At 44.8% G+C, this 12,296-nt stretch overlaps 1 protein-coding gene across 1 annotated transcript in view; it reads left to right on the top strand.

The window, feature by feature from the left end:
* Positions 1–12,074, top strand: part of LOC143956461 (tyrosinase-like) — a 48,363-nt gene extending 36,289 nt beyond the window's left edge. Inside the window, exons 4-5 of the mRNA XM_077466640.1 lie at positions 212–353; positions 11,605–12,074. Coding sequence (XP_077322766.1) covers positions 212–353; positions 11,605–11,785 — 323 coding nt within the window. The 3' untranslated portion in view covers positions 11,786–12,074. The remainder of the gene's footprint in view (positions 1–211; positions 354–11,604) is intronic.
* Positions 12,075–12,296: the final 222 nt, after the last annotated feature.

The raw sequence follows: 12,296 nt of genomic DNA, 5'->3' as shown, positions 1-12,296 counted from the left end.
CCAGAAGTCAACAGTGGGTTTATGTCACATCCTAGATGCAGATATTAATAACCATTTCTTACCATGTTTTTTTTTTTTTTTTCATTTTTTATTTGCCAAACTCAAAGTTAGCTAGTCTTACCCAAGACCCAATAAGGCAAAAGAGCAGGATACGGCAGCTTGACAGTAAATGTAATCAGATGACTGTAATATTGTATTATGATCTTCGTAGGCTTCATAAATCCTAGAGATGGGGTAACGCGGCAGATTGGCATGCATAACCAGGTCCATAACTTCCTTGGAGGGACGATGGGCGAGGTTCCAATCTCCAGCAACGATCCTATATTTGTACTGCACCATTGTTTTGTTGACAAGTAAGTTTTATCTCTAAATCTGTTACATCAGAGGCGGGCAACATACTGGATACATGGGCCTTCAACTACGGCCTATGACATCACCAAAGGGCCATATATTGTATTCAGTATTTGTCATGTTACAGAAAATTGTCATAGACTGCAGACATACTACCGGTGTGATTACAGGAGGCAGTCGGAGAGTGGGAACATGTTTATTGAGACTGCTGGAGATAAATGTCATTACAGTACTTTCACAACTCAATCCTCACTCCTAATACTGACTGAGCTTGGCAGCGATGTAGGAGTCTGACAAAGAAACCAGCAGTGCGTTCAGCCCCCTAATCAACATGCGGGACGCATGGATTCCAATTTTTTTTAAATTTTTTTTTGAAGCACATGATTAGAGCCAGAGGCTCTAATAGGCTTCAAAAAAGGGTGGGCTCGGGGGCACAGAGAACTGCACCCTGAGCCCATCCACTTGTGTGAATATTCGCTATTGTCTTTCTCATTATTCTCCCAACTAAAAAGGAAGCCCCTATTGGCCAGGGAGTCTTAACACTCCCTGGCCAGTTATGTCTCAGGACACACTTCCTGTTTCTGTTCAGCCGAGAGGAGAATGTCTCCCTGTGTGCTCGCCGTAGTGGCCCCAGCTCTTCCTCCCCCCCTGCCTCCATGAGGTAAAGAGGTAAGGCAGCATTTACATGGCACATTATCAGGGAATCGTCAGCGTCCATCTCTCGTGGGTGGGTTTGGAATATATAGCTATAACAAGAAAACTGCTACCTACTTCCTAGCAAAATTATGGTCTGTATACAGTAAGAATATACAAAAAGGTTACATCAGTGCAGCCTCCTCAGTGACAATCAGTATAGCTCATCCATGCCCATTGGTGCAGCCTCATCCGTGCCCATCGGTGCAGCCTCATCCGTGCCCATCGGTGCAGCCTCATCAGTACCCATATCAGTGAAGAGGAATAATGACTTATTTGCAAAATGTTAAAACAGAAACAAGAAAAACTGTTGGTGAATTTTTGTTTGTTTAGCTAGTGGTGATTAACCACCACCAAAAGAAAGCTCTATTTGTGTGAAAAAAATGATAAAAATGTCATATGGGTACAGCGTTGCATGACTGCACAATTGTCATTCAAAGTGCAACAGTACTGAATGCAGAAAATTGGTCTGGGCAGGAAGGGGGTGAAAGTGCCCGGTATTGAAGTAGTTAAAGGGATGGGCGGGAAGTGGTTAAGTTGCAGTTTCCATGTTGACATTCAAAAAAAAAAGTATTATGTGTTTTTTATTCAATACGAGGGCTGTCCCTAAAGTGTTGCAAAAGTTGGCCTAAACGTTTTATTGATAGGTTGTTCAAATTTCACATGTTGGCAGAGTAATGCCCCATACACACGATCAGAAATTCGGCCAGCAAAAGACCGATGAGAGCTTTTGGTCGGAAAATGCGACCGTGTGTACGCTCCATCTGACTTTTGCTTGCCGAATTCCAGCCAGCAAAATATTGAGAACAGGATCTCTATTTTTTGGTCGGAAAAAGTTCAGATCAGAAATTCCGATTGTCTGTACAAATTCCTACGCATGCTTGGAAACAATTCGATGCATGCTCGGAAGCATTGAACTTAATTTTCTCGGCTTGTTGTAGTGTTATACGTCACCGCGTTCTTGGCGGTCAAAAGTGAAGCAAACTTTTGTGTGACCGTGTGTATGCAAGCCAAGCTTGAGCGGAATTCCGCCAGAAAAACCATCCAAGATTTTTCAGACAGAAATTCTGCTTGTGTGTAGTGTACGGGCATTACTCTTCCTCGCTAGGAGCTCTTCTTCTGCTTCATTGCAGGTAATGGATTGCAAGCAGAATCAACGTGTTGTCACCGAGTTCTTGACAAAGGAAGAGTGCAGGCCGTCTGACATCTACTTAAGGCTACAGAATGTTTATATGTTTTAGATGTGGTTGGTCTTCAAGGTTGGTTTCCCTCTTCTTTAACCTCCTGTCGATCGCTCGCACTAAATATACTGTGATCGGGTGGCAGTTGCAGGCACGGAAACGTACATGTATGTTGCCGGTTTGCTTACGGGTTTGGGGTGCGCATGCATGCACCCCCCCCCCCCCCCGCCGTGGTCGGACACAGCACGAGTTTGGCAGCAGATTTCAGCCAGAGGCGGACTGACAACTTATGGGGCAATAGGAGATTATGGGGCCCCCGGGCAATAGGTGAAGATTATGGGGCCCCGGGCAATAAGAGATTATGGGGCCCCCAGGCAATAAGGCAATAGGAGATTATGGGGACCCCAGGCAATAGATTATGGGGCCACACAGTATACACACACATACAGTATATACACACAGTATACACACACAGAATACAAACACACACACTGAAAAGGTACTGGAGAGACGGGGCAGCTATAATCTTGGAATTTAAAACAAAACACCCTGTCCCTGGTTTTATTGAGGCTGGCAACCCTGATGGGGCCCCTTAGTGGCATGGGGCCCTCGGACAGTGCCCGAGCGTCCGAATGGTCAGTCCGCCCCTGATTTCAGCCAATGATTTCCTCCGAGACCTGCTGATCGTTTTGTGTCCAATCACATATATATATATATATATATATAAAAAACAGAGTTCAGTGGTTACAAACACACAGAGCTCTGGAGTACTGTGAACAGTGATCTGCCTGTTTGTTTGTTTGTTTTTTCTCACTGAAAAGCAGGGAGACAAAACAATCAGATCAGTAAATAAAAGCAGCACACATTACATACATTACACATTGTGAATACGTTTGAAAAACCTGCGCTATGGAGACAATTGTAACTGAAAATAAATAACAATGCAAATATGTGCTTTGGGCTGCTGCTGTAGTGCAAGGTGAAAAAATATAAATGTTATACTCACCTCTGCTCCTATAAAAAAAAATAAACACAAATACAATAAATAATAAGGTGCCTACATCAGTATAATAAATGACATGATATTACTTAACCACTTCCCCGTGGTTCAGTTATCCTGACTGGGCGTCATATGACGTCCTTCAGGATAACAGCCGCCACGTGCCCGTGGGGGCGTGCATCGCAGCGATCGTTGGTGCAATATCTCAGTCTGACACACACTTGATCAGCTGTGTCCAATCACGGCTGATCATGATGTAAACAGGAAGAGCTGTTGATCGGCTTTTCCTCACTCTCGTCTGAGATTGTTTATCAGCGCAGTCCCCCTCGGATGCCCACACTGGACCACCAGGGAAGCCGCCAGGTCCACCAGGGAAGCACCTAACATGTGGATGGCCAGGTATGTACTTCATGGCCATCCACATGTGCAAATTAATGCCCAACATATGCCAATCAGCACCCAAAAAATGAGCACTGGCACGTCTATGGCACAAATAAAATCAATGATGCCCAGCAATACCACCCATCAGTGTCATCAGTGCCATCTATCAGTGCCCATCAGTACCCATCTATCAGTGCCCATCAGTGCCACCCATAAGTACTCATCAGTGCCACACATAAGTACCCATGAGTGCCGCCTACGAGTGCCCATCAGTGCCACCTATGTGTGCTCATCAGTGCAGCATACCAGTGCCATCAATCAGTGCCCATCAGTACGCCTATCAGTACACCTGCCTCTAGGGCCCGGCCTTTTGGCTAGGACCAGAGGAATTTTTGATTCCTGGCTGGAGGGCCTGGTCATTGTATTGCACAATGGCCACCTTTTCACTCTCCTCTTCACTATCCCTTTCCTCACTTTTTATTTATTTTATTTGTGTGTGTTTTGTCACGTTTGTCACTGCACGTGTGATGAGTAGGGTGTCGGTCCTCGGACCAATCCTGAAAGTCTTTGGGAGAGCGGACATAGGCCTTATGGCTTGGTCCAACCTCCATTGGGGGGCCTACCTTCGGGAAAGCCCCATAGTACCAAGTACCTAGGAGGTTCTGTTTCGGCAGTCCTCCCGGGGAAAGGAGGTCTTCCGGCTTTGGCTGGAAGACCACTGATGAGTCTGGTACCTCAGTCCCTGTCTGGAGCCTAACGCCCCGGGGGATCAGGGTATGGTCCTTCCTTGTGGAGGACATCAGACACCGTCTGTACTTTTTAGTGTTTCACTCTTTATGTGTGTGCACTTTTTTTTATGCACCAGGTGGAAGTTTTTTGGGTGTGTTTTGCACGCCATGGGCTTTTTCAATCGAAAAAATCAGTGCTCATCGGTGCCCATCAGTGCTGCCTTATCACTGCCTGTCAGTGCAGCCATATCAGTGCCCATCATTGAAGAAGAAAATGTACTTATTTACAAAATAATTAACAGAAACAAAGAAAAACTTTTTTTTTTTCAAAATGTTCGGTCTTTTTTTATTTATTGCGCAAAAAATAAACACAGATTTGATCAAATACCACCAAAAGAAAGCTCTATTTGTGGGAACAAAATGATAAAAAAATTTGTTTGGGTATAGTGGTGTTTGACTGCGCAATTGTCATTCAAAGTGTGACAGCGCTGAAAGCTGAAAATTGGCCTGGGCAGGAAGGTGTATACGTGCCCGGTATTGAAGTGGTTAACAATATAAAGGGCAAAATCACGCAGAAAAACTCAGCCTTGGCGTGCAAACAACTTGAGCTGAGGAGACCTGGTGACGGTTGTTTGCACGCCAAGGCGGTGTTTTTCTGCACGATTTAAAAAGTTTGATGCAAGTACACTATATATCCTTTCCTCTTCATTGCCACACACATAATATGGATATCCAATCACCGGGAAAGTTTTGGGAAGGTGATAACTATATTTGGATATAGGATATACCAGACGTCTCTAATATATCGGTGGAAGGAAGGTGATATTTCCACCCATATACTGATCACATCCAACAGCCCTAGACTTTTACGGGGGGACGCCATTCTAAATTTAATAACAGGTGCATGGAATGTCACCAAGATCTACACCAACCATCTACAGCAACTGCATCATTTGCACAAGTTCAACACACCATATGACTATATGGATGGACTTTACAGTAAAACCTTGGTTGGAGAGCGTTTTGCAAGACAAGCAACATTTTCTGATATACAAGCAGCGCCGCGTCACAAATGAGTATAAAGGAGAAGAGAGGAGCCTTTAATGCCATGCACAAACGACCGGACTTTCCGGCAGACTAGGTCCGACGGTCTTCCCGACTGACTTTCAACGGAGTTCCGACGGACTTTCCGAACATACAGACTTGGCCACCCACGAACGGACTAAGTCCATTTGTTTTGAACGTGATGACGTAAGACGGGACTCAGAAAGGAAGTTCAATAGCTAGTAGCCAATAGCAGCCCTTGCGTTGTATTTGATCCGTCGGACCAGCATACAGATGAACGGTTTTCCCGATAGGAATTGAGTCCGTCGGACAGATTTCAAACATGTTCTATTTCTAGGTCCGTCTGATTATTTTTTATTTTTTTTTAAGAAAAACAATCAGATTATCCCACACACAATCGGAATTACCGATGGGATTAATCCCGTCGGACCTGGTCTGCCGGAAGGTCCGGTGGTGTGTACGCGGCATAAGTGTAGCAATACGGTTACATTTAATGAAGGTACAACATTTAGCAACTTTTCTGGTTGATGATTAAAACAGACACATCTAAGTATTTCCGGCATCCAGGGTAACGCTGTCCACATAGACCGTCATCCTCTAATTTTTTTTAACTTACCTGAAACCACTGTTGCTAAGCAGTCTTCCTAATCAGCCTCTTCCTATTCCGCGGCACTTCCTCCTCTTCGGCGAGTGACCCTGTTGCCTTCTGGGACATGTGTGTGTCCCAGAAAACAATGGGGCCATTCACAAAGCGTCACACGACTCGCGCTTGCGTAGTAGGAAAAGGGCAGTGAAGCCGCAAGGCTCCACTGCCTGTTTCCCTTTGTTAAAATGGAGGCCCCAGGCAGCCGATCTGATGGACGGATACGCCTTGCGCGACCGACATCGCGGGCTCGCTGGACAGGTAAGTGTCCTTATTAAAAGTCAGCAGCTACAGTGTTTGTAGCTGCTGACTTTTAAAAACAAAAATCGCGGCCATTTAAAGTGGTTGTAAACCCTTACAAACCACTTTGACCTAGAGGTAAGCCTAGATTAAAGCTTACCTGTAGGTCCAAGAAATATCTCCTAAACCTATATGGTTTAGGAGATATTTGCCCGAAAACAGGCACCGCTGTCTACGGCGCACTGAGCGCGGCATTCCCAATGACGGAGCTGCCGCGCGTGTAGGCTCCCGTGCGCATGCGCGGGAGTGACGTCATCGCGGCTTCGCTGAATGACAGCGGCGGAGCTACAGGGGACAGCAGCGAATTCGCTGGCTCCTGTGTCAGGTAAGTGACACATAATGGACTACTATGCGATGTGATGCGATGCATAGTAGTCCATTATGCTTTGCCTTTGCAGGGAATGAAAGAGGAAGTAAACTCATCAGGGTTTACTTCCTCTTTAAATAATATCATGTCATTGATTATACTGATGTAGGCACTTTATTATATATTGTATTAGTGTTTATTGTTTATTGGAGCAGCGCTGAGTATAACATTTATATTTTTCCATCCATTACACACTTTTAGGCACACAGTTAACCCCTTGATCGCCCATAGAAGTTAATTCCTTCCCAGCCAGTGTCATTAGTACAGTGACAGTGTAGTATGATCACTGATTACTGTATTAGTGTCACTAGCGATTTCAGTGTCAGTTCCCAGGACATGTTCAATTTGTTTAGTTCAAAATTTGTTTTTTTCAACAAAATTTCGACAAATTTGTTAATTCGGAAACATTTGAATTAAAGAAAACCGTTTTAATGAATTTTTCTGAAAGTGAAAATTTGCAAGAACGAAAATCCGAAATTCAAAAATCCAAAAAATGTGAAAGAACGAAAATCTGAAATGTGAACATCATGAAATTTGAAAATCAGAAATTCAAAAGAACGAAAATCCGAAAATGTGAAAACCCAAAAATGAGCAAATCCGAAATAATAACTAACCAATAATTAGACATGTGCACACTGAAATATTTGGTTTCGGAATTTTGTTTTTCGTCTGAAAAATACATTTATTTAGTTCCTCCCGAAATTCGTTTTTTATTTATTTTGTTTAGTTAAAAAATGCATTCATCTGAAAATCTGAAATAATTGTGGTCGGTCATTGAAGACTTATGGTGTCTGTCGAATTTTCTAAGAAGATTCGACGGAACAGCTAAACTGTACGGCATTCCGTCGCTTTAACTGACAATTGCAGTTAACGTGACGTTGCACCCAAACAAAATTAAAGTCCTTTTTTCCCCAAAAATAGAGCTTTCTCTGTAATTCACCGACCGACACAGCTCCTCTCTGTAACTAAATGGGTTGTATAGCCTGCCATTAGGAGAAACTAGGCAAAATTGTTACACAATGCACAGAACTTTAATCCCGCCCCAGGGGGATGGGCCACGTGCTATCAACCCTCCTCCTGCTGCTAACAGCTTCAGTTTTTATTTTGCCTAGCAAGGAGAAGCTCCGCCGCTGCTTGGGAGGTCGCTCACATACTTCAGTGGGCAGATCGACACGTTCCGGCCCTGTCAGCCATTTACATCCTGGGGGTGGAAAATTGGCAGGCGGATTATCTGAGTCGACAGATGCTGGACCCAGGGAAATGGGCATTGCATCCGGACATATTCAGGCTGCTGTGCCTGAAATGAGGCACATCAGAGGTGGATCTATTGGCCTCCTGGCTCAATCGGAAGGTCTCGAGATTCGTGTCCAGGACAAGAGATCCGTGGGCAGACGCGTCAGATGCACTGGTGGCTCCGTGGGATCAGTACTTGCTGATCTATGCCTTTCCTCTGCTGAAACTGTTGCCACGTCTGCTTCGCAGAGTGGAATCCGAGGGGATTCCAGTAATCCTGATTGCCACAGATTGGCCTCAGCAGGCCTGGTACGCAGACCTGGTGTGCCTGGTGGCAGACGCTCCCTGGCGAATGCCGTTGCGAGTGGACCTCCTATCTCAAGGTCCAATCTTTCACCCTGCTTTACCATCGCTGGCTTTAACGGCCTGGCTGTTGAGAGCCAGGTATTGAGGAGCCGGGGTCTGTCAGACTCAGTGATTCTGACTATGCTGAGAGCGTGGAAATCTTCTTCCAGGAAGATATACCATCGTACTTGGAAGGCCTATATCTCCATGTGTGAGGAGAAAGGGTGGCATCCGCGCTTCTTCTCTATATCCAGGATCCTGCTGTTTCTTCAGCAAGGTGTAGACCAGAGGTTGGCATTGAGCACCATCAAGGGCCAAATTTCAGCTTTGGCTGTCTTTTTTTCAGCAACCCCTAGCGTCTCACTCATTAGTGAGTACCTTTGTTCAGGGGGTTCGACATGTAGTCCCTCCGGTGCGTCCTCCGTTGCCTCCATGGGATTTGAACCTGGTGTTGTCGGCACCTCAGAAGCCGCCGTTTGAGAATATCAGGGAGATCCCTCTGTTGACCCTTTCACAGAAGGTGGTCTTTCTAGTGGCCATCACATCAGCCAGGAGGGTCTCGGAACTGGCGGCCTTGTCCTGCAAGTCGCCTTATCTGGCCATCCACAGGGATAAGGTGGTGTTGCATCCGCAACCGTCCTTTCTACCGAAGGTGGTCACGGCCCTTCATTTCAGTGAGGATATTGTATTACCATTGTTGTGTCCTAAGCCGAAGCACCCCAAAGAGGTGGCCCTTCACGCTCTAGATGTGGTTAGGGCTCTGAAGGTGTACTTGTCTGCCACAGCTTCCTTTCGGAGGTCAGACTCACTGTTTGCTTCGGTGGCTGGTCCTAAGAAAGGCATGGCGGTCTCGTCAGCCACCATTTCCAGGTGGATCAGACAGATTGTAGTCCAAGCCTACGCTTTGAAGGGGCAGGTGCCTCCCTTTCCAGTCACAGCCATTCTACAAGAGCAATCAGAACGTCTTGGGCCTTCCGACACCTGCCGCTCAGGTGTGTAAGGCAGCGACCTGGTCGTCTGTCCATACGTTTACCAAGTTTTACAAGGTAGATGTCAGTGCATCGGCTGATGGTGGTTTTGGCTGCAAAGTTTTGCTGGCGGCCGTGTAGTTGCTATTGAGTTTTTTCCCTGGTTTTTCAATAAAAACACAGTACTGTTTTGTTATTGCACTGTTACATTGCTTCCGCAGTGTTGCGGTCTGGGGGATCACTCCTGTTGAGGATGCCCGGTTTTGTGGTGGAGTTTTCACACACTGCTGTTTTTTTTTTTGTGGGTTTAGTTTCACTAGTTCCCACTTGCAATGGTGGATGAAGGTTTTAATGCTGTTTTTCCCACCCCTCGTTTGGCACTGCTTGTGGGCTTCCCATGTAGCTACAGAGAGGAGCTGTGTCGGTCGGTGAATATAAGAGAAAATAGGATTTTTGTACTCACCGTAAAATCCTTTTCTCTGTAATTCACCGACCGACACAGCACCCGCCCCTCCTTTTTCTACGTTATACTGCTTGTTGTCATACTGAAGCAGCTAGCAGCAGGAGGAGGGTTGATCGCACGGGGCCCGCCCCCCTGGGGCGGGATTAAAGTTCTGTGTATTGTGTAACAATTTTGCCTAGTTTCTCCTAATGGCAGGCTATACAACCCATTTAGTTACATAGAGGAGCTGTGTCGGTAGGTGAATTACAGAGAAAAGGATTTTACGGTGAGTACAAAAATCCTATTTTCTTTTGGTGGTATTTGATCGCCTCTGCGGTTTTTGTTTTTTGGCTATAAACAAAAAAAATTGCGACAATTTGGAACAAAACACAATATTTTTTACTTTTTGCTATAATAAATATCCCCCAAAAATATATTTAAAAAAAAATATTTTCCTCAGTTTAGGCCGATATGTATTCTTACTGCATTTTTTTTTACCAAAAATATGTAGAAGTGTATATTGATTATTGTGCACAAAAGTTATAGTGTCTACAAAATAGGGGATAGTTTTATGGCATTTTTATTATACATTTTTTTTTTACTAGTAATGGCGGTGATCTGCGTTTTTTTTATCGGAACTGCAACATTATGGCGGACATTTTTGGGACCATTGTCATTTATACAGCCATCAGTGCTATGAAAATGCATTGATTACTGTAAAAATGTCACTGGCAGGGAAGGGGTTAACACTGGGGGGTGATCAAGGGGTGTGTGTGTTCTAACGTAAAGGGGGATGGGGATTGTGTAGGGGAGATGACAGATCACTGTTCATACTCTGTATGAACAGACGATCTGTCTGTTCTCCCCATAGAGAACCGGAAACTGTGTGTTTACACACACAGATCCCAGTTCTCTGTGTGCCCCGATCGATCGCGGGAGCCCGGCAGTGATTGTGATCGCGACCGCCGGGCGCTTACATCGGCTCCGTTGGCAAGCAGGGGTCCTGCGCATGCCTCGGGCAGCACGCACGCGCTCTCTACTGCCCGAATATGTTACCGACGTAACATGATGCCGATTCAGTTAATAAAGAATAATAAAATTTTAAAAAATATTTAAAAGATTGTCCACTGCAAAAATTTCAGAACAGTGATAAATCCCTTCACCATTAATGGCAGTGAATAAGTGACTGGTGTCTTTTCTTGACCAGGTCATGAAAGGGGTAAATCCTCCCAGAGGTCAAGTGCTTGAACTTCTTCATCCATGGGTAGACATTGCTCTTGTCAAAGGTGTCATCTTCAGAAACATTTTGTAGCCTTCTGTGAATGCTGGACAGTCTGTGTTTCGTCACATATCGCAAGCCATCACATTTGGCTACCCGCTGGACTGCGCGATGCCGCCATATGCGTTTCAACATTGTGGCGATCTGCCCTTGCCCAGTATTTTGTGGCCACACCCCTGAGTCCAGGTTCAAGACCCACCATCCAAGTGGACATAGAGTTAGATTATAGTTATACCGAGCAAAGCAAGGTCGTGCACGAAGCGTGGCACATGGCCCTGTGGCAAAGCGTTGTCTTACAACAGTGTTGGAACGCATATGGCCGTGCGCATGCGCACTCCAGCGGTTAGCAAAATGTGATGGGTAGCCGAATGTGATGTGACACCTACACCTCTCCTTCATCAAGACCTCAGTGCTGGCACTTTTTCTTCTGCTTGGAATCCATTATTTACATTTATGAAAAAGGAGAAGAGCTCCTAAGAAGAGTTATTCTACCAACATGTGACATTTGAATGACCTATGTAAATTTATAAAAAAGTTATGTCCACTTTTGCATTTCTTTCAGTACAGCCCTCATTGTTTTTTTTTGTCTGGATTTTGCATATCTTCACATATTCATCAATATTTGTAGGATCTTCGAGGAATGGATTCGCAGACACAAAGCAACTCCAGACATGTACCCTCGAAATGACCAACCAGGCCAAGGTCCTGAGGAGTGCTCCACTCCGTACTTCCCGTGTTACAGGAACAAAGACCTCATGCGCAACTCTACCAGATTTGGATACATCTACTCTAAATACAAGGGGATGTAACGCGCCTTTGAAGCAAGTCTTATGGGACTGGGATCTGCTTTTTGTGTGATGGGAAAACCCATTCAAAAAACGAGTGTGCAACCTCAGTACCACAACAAGCTCTCATTTTTAATCTGTCCAATCTTCTCACTCCAAAAATCCTCCATGATGCGTTTCCAGTGTAATTTTGTACATCATAACACACTCTAAAGCCCCATACACACCATCAGTTTGTCTTCTGAGTTTTTCCTTCAGATTTACCAAAACCATGTAGTACAAGGGCCTGTCTGATTGCATACACATTGAAACTTCTAAGGTTTGACCTCATATTATATGGTTTTGGTAAATCTGAAGGAAAAACTCAGCAGAAAAACTGATAGTGTGTATGGGGCTTTACTGAAGAATTAAAACCATGAAAAGAATCCTACCAATACGGACTTTATTTGAAATCGCTGCTTAGTTGACTGTGATTGTGATCCCGTGACCCATTGAAATGTTTAAAAAAAAAAAAAAACAGTATAATCTGCTGCGC

This window comes from Lithobates pipiens, unplaced genomic scaffold, assembly GCF_037356315.1.
Source record: "Lithobates pipiens isolate NorthernLeopardFrog02 unplaced genomic scaffold, aLitPip1_a1.2 Scaffold_37, whole genome shotgun sequence".
NCBI lineage: Eukaryota > Metazoa > Chordata > Amphibia > Anura > Ranidae > Lithobates > Lithobates pipiens.
Note: the sequence above shows the minus strand (reverse complement) of the source record. Positions and strands in the feature narration are given on the sequence as shown.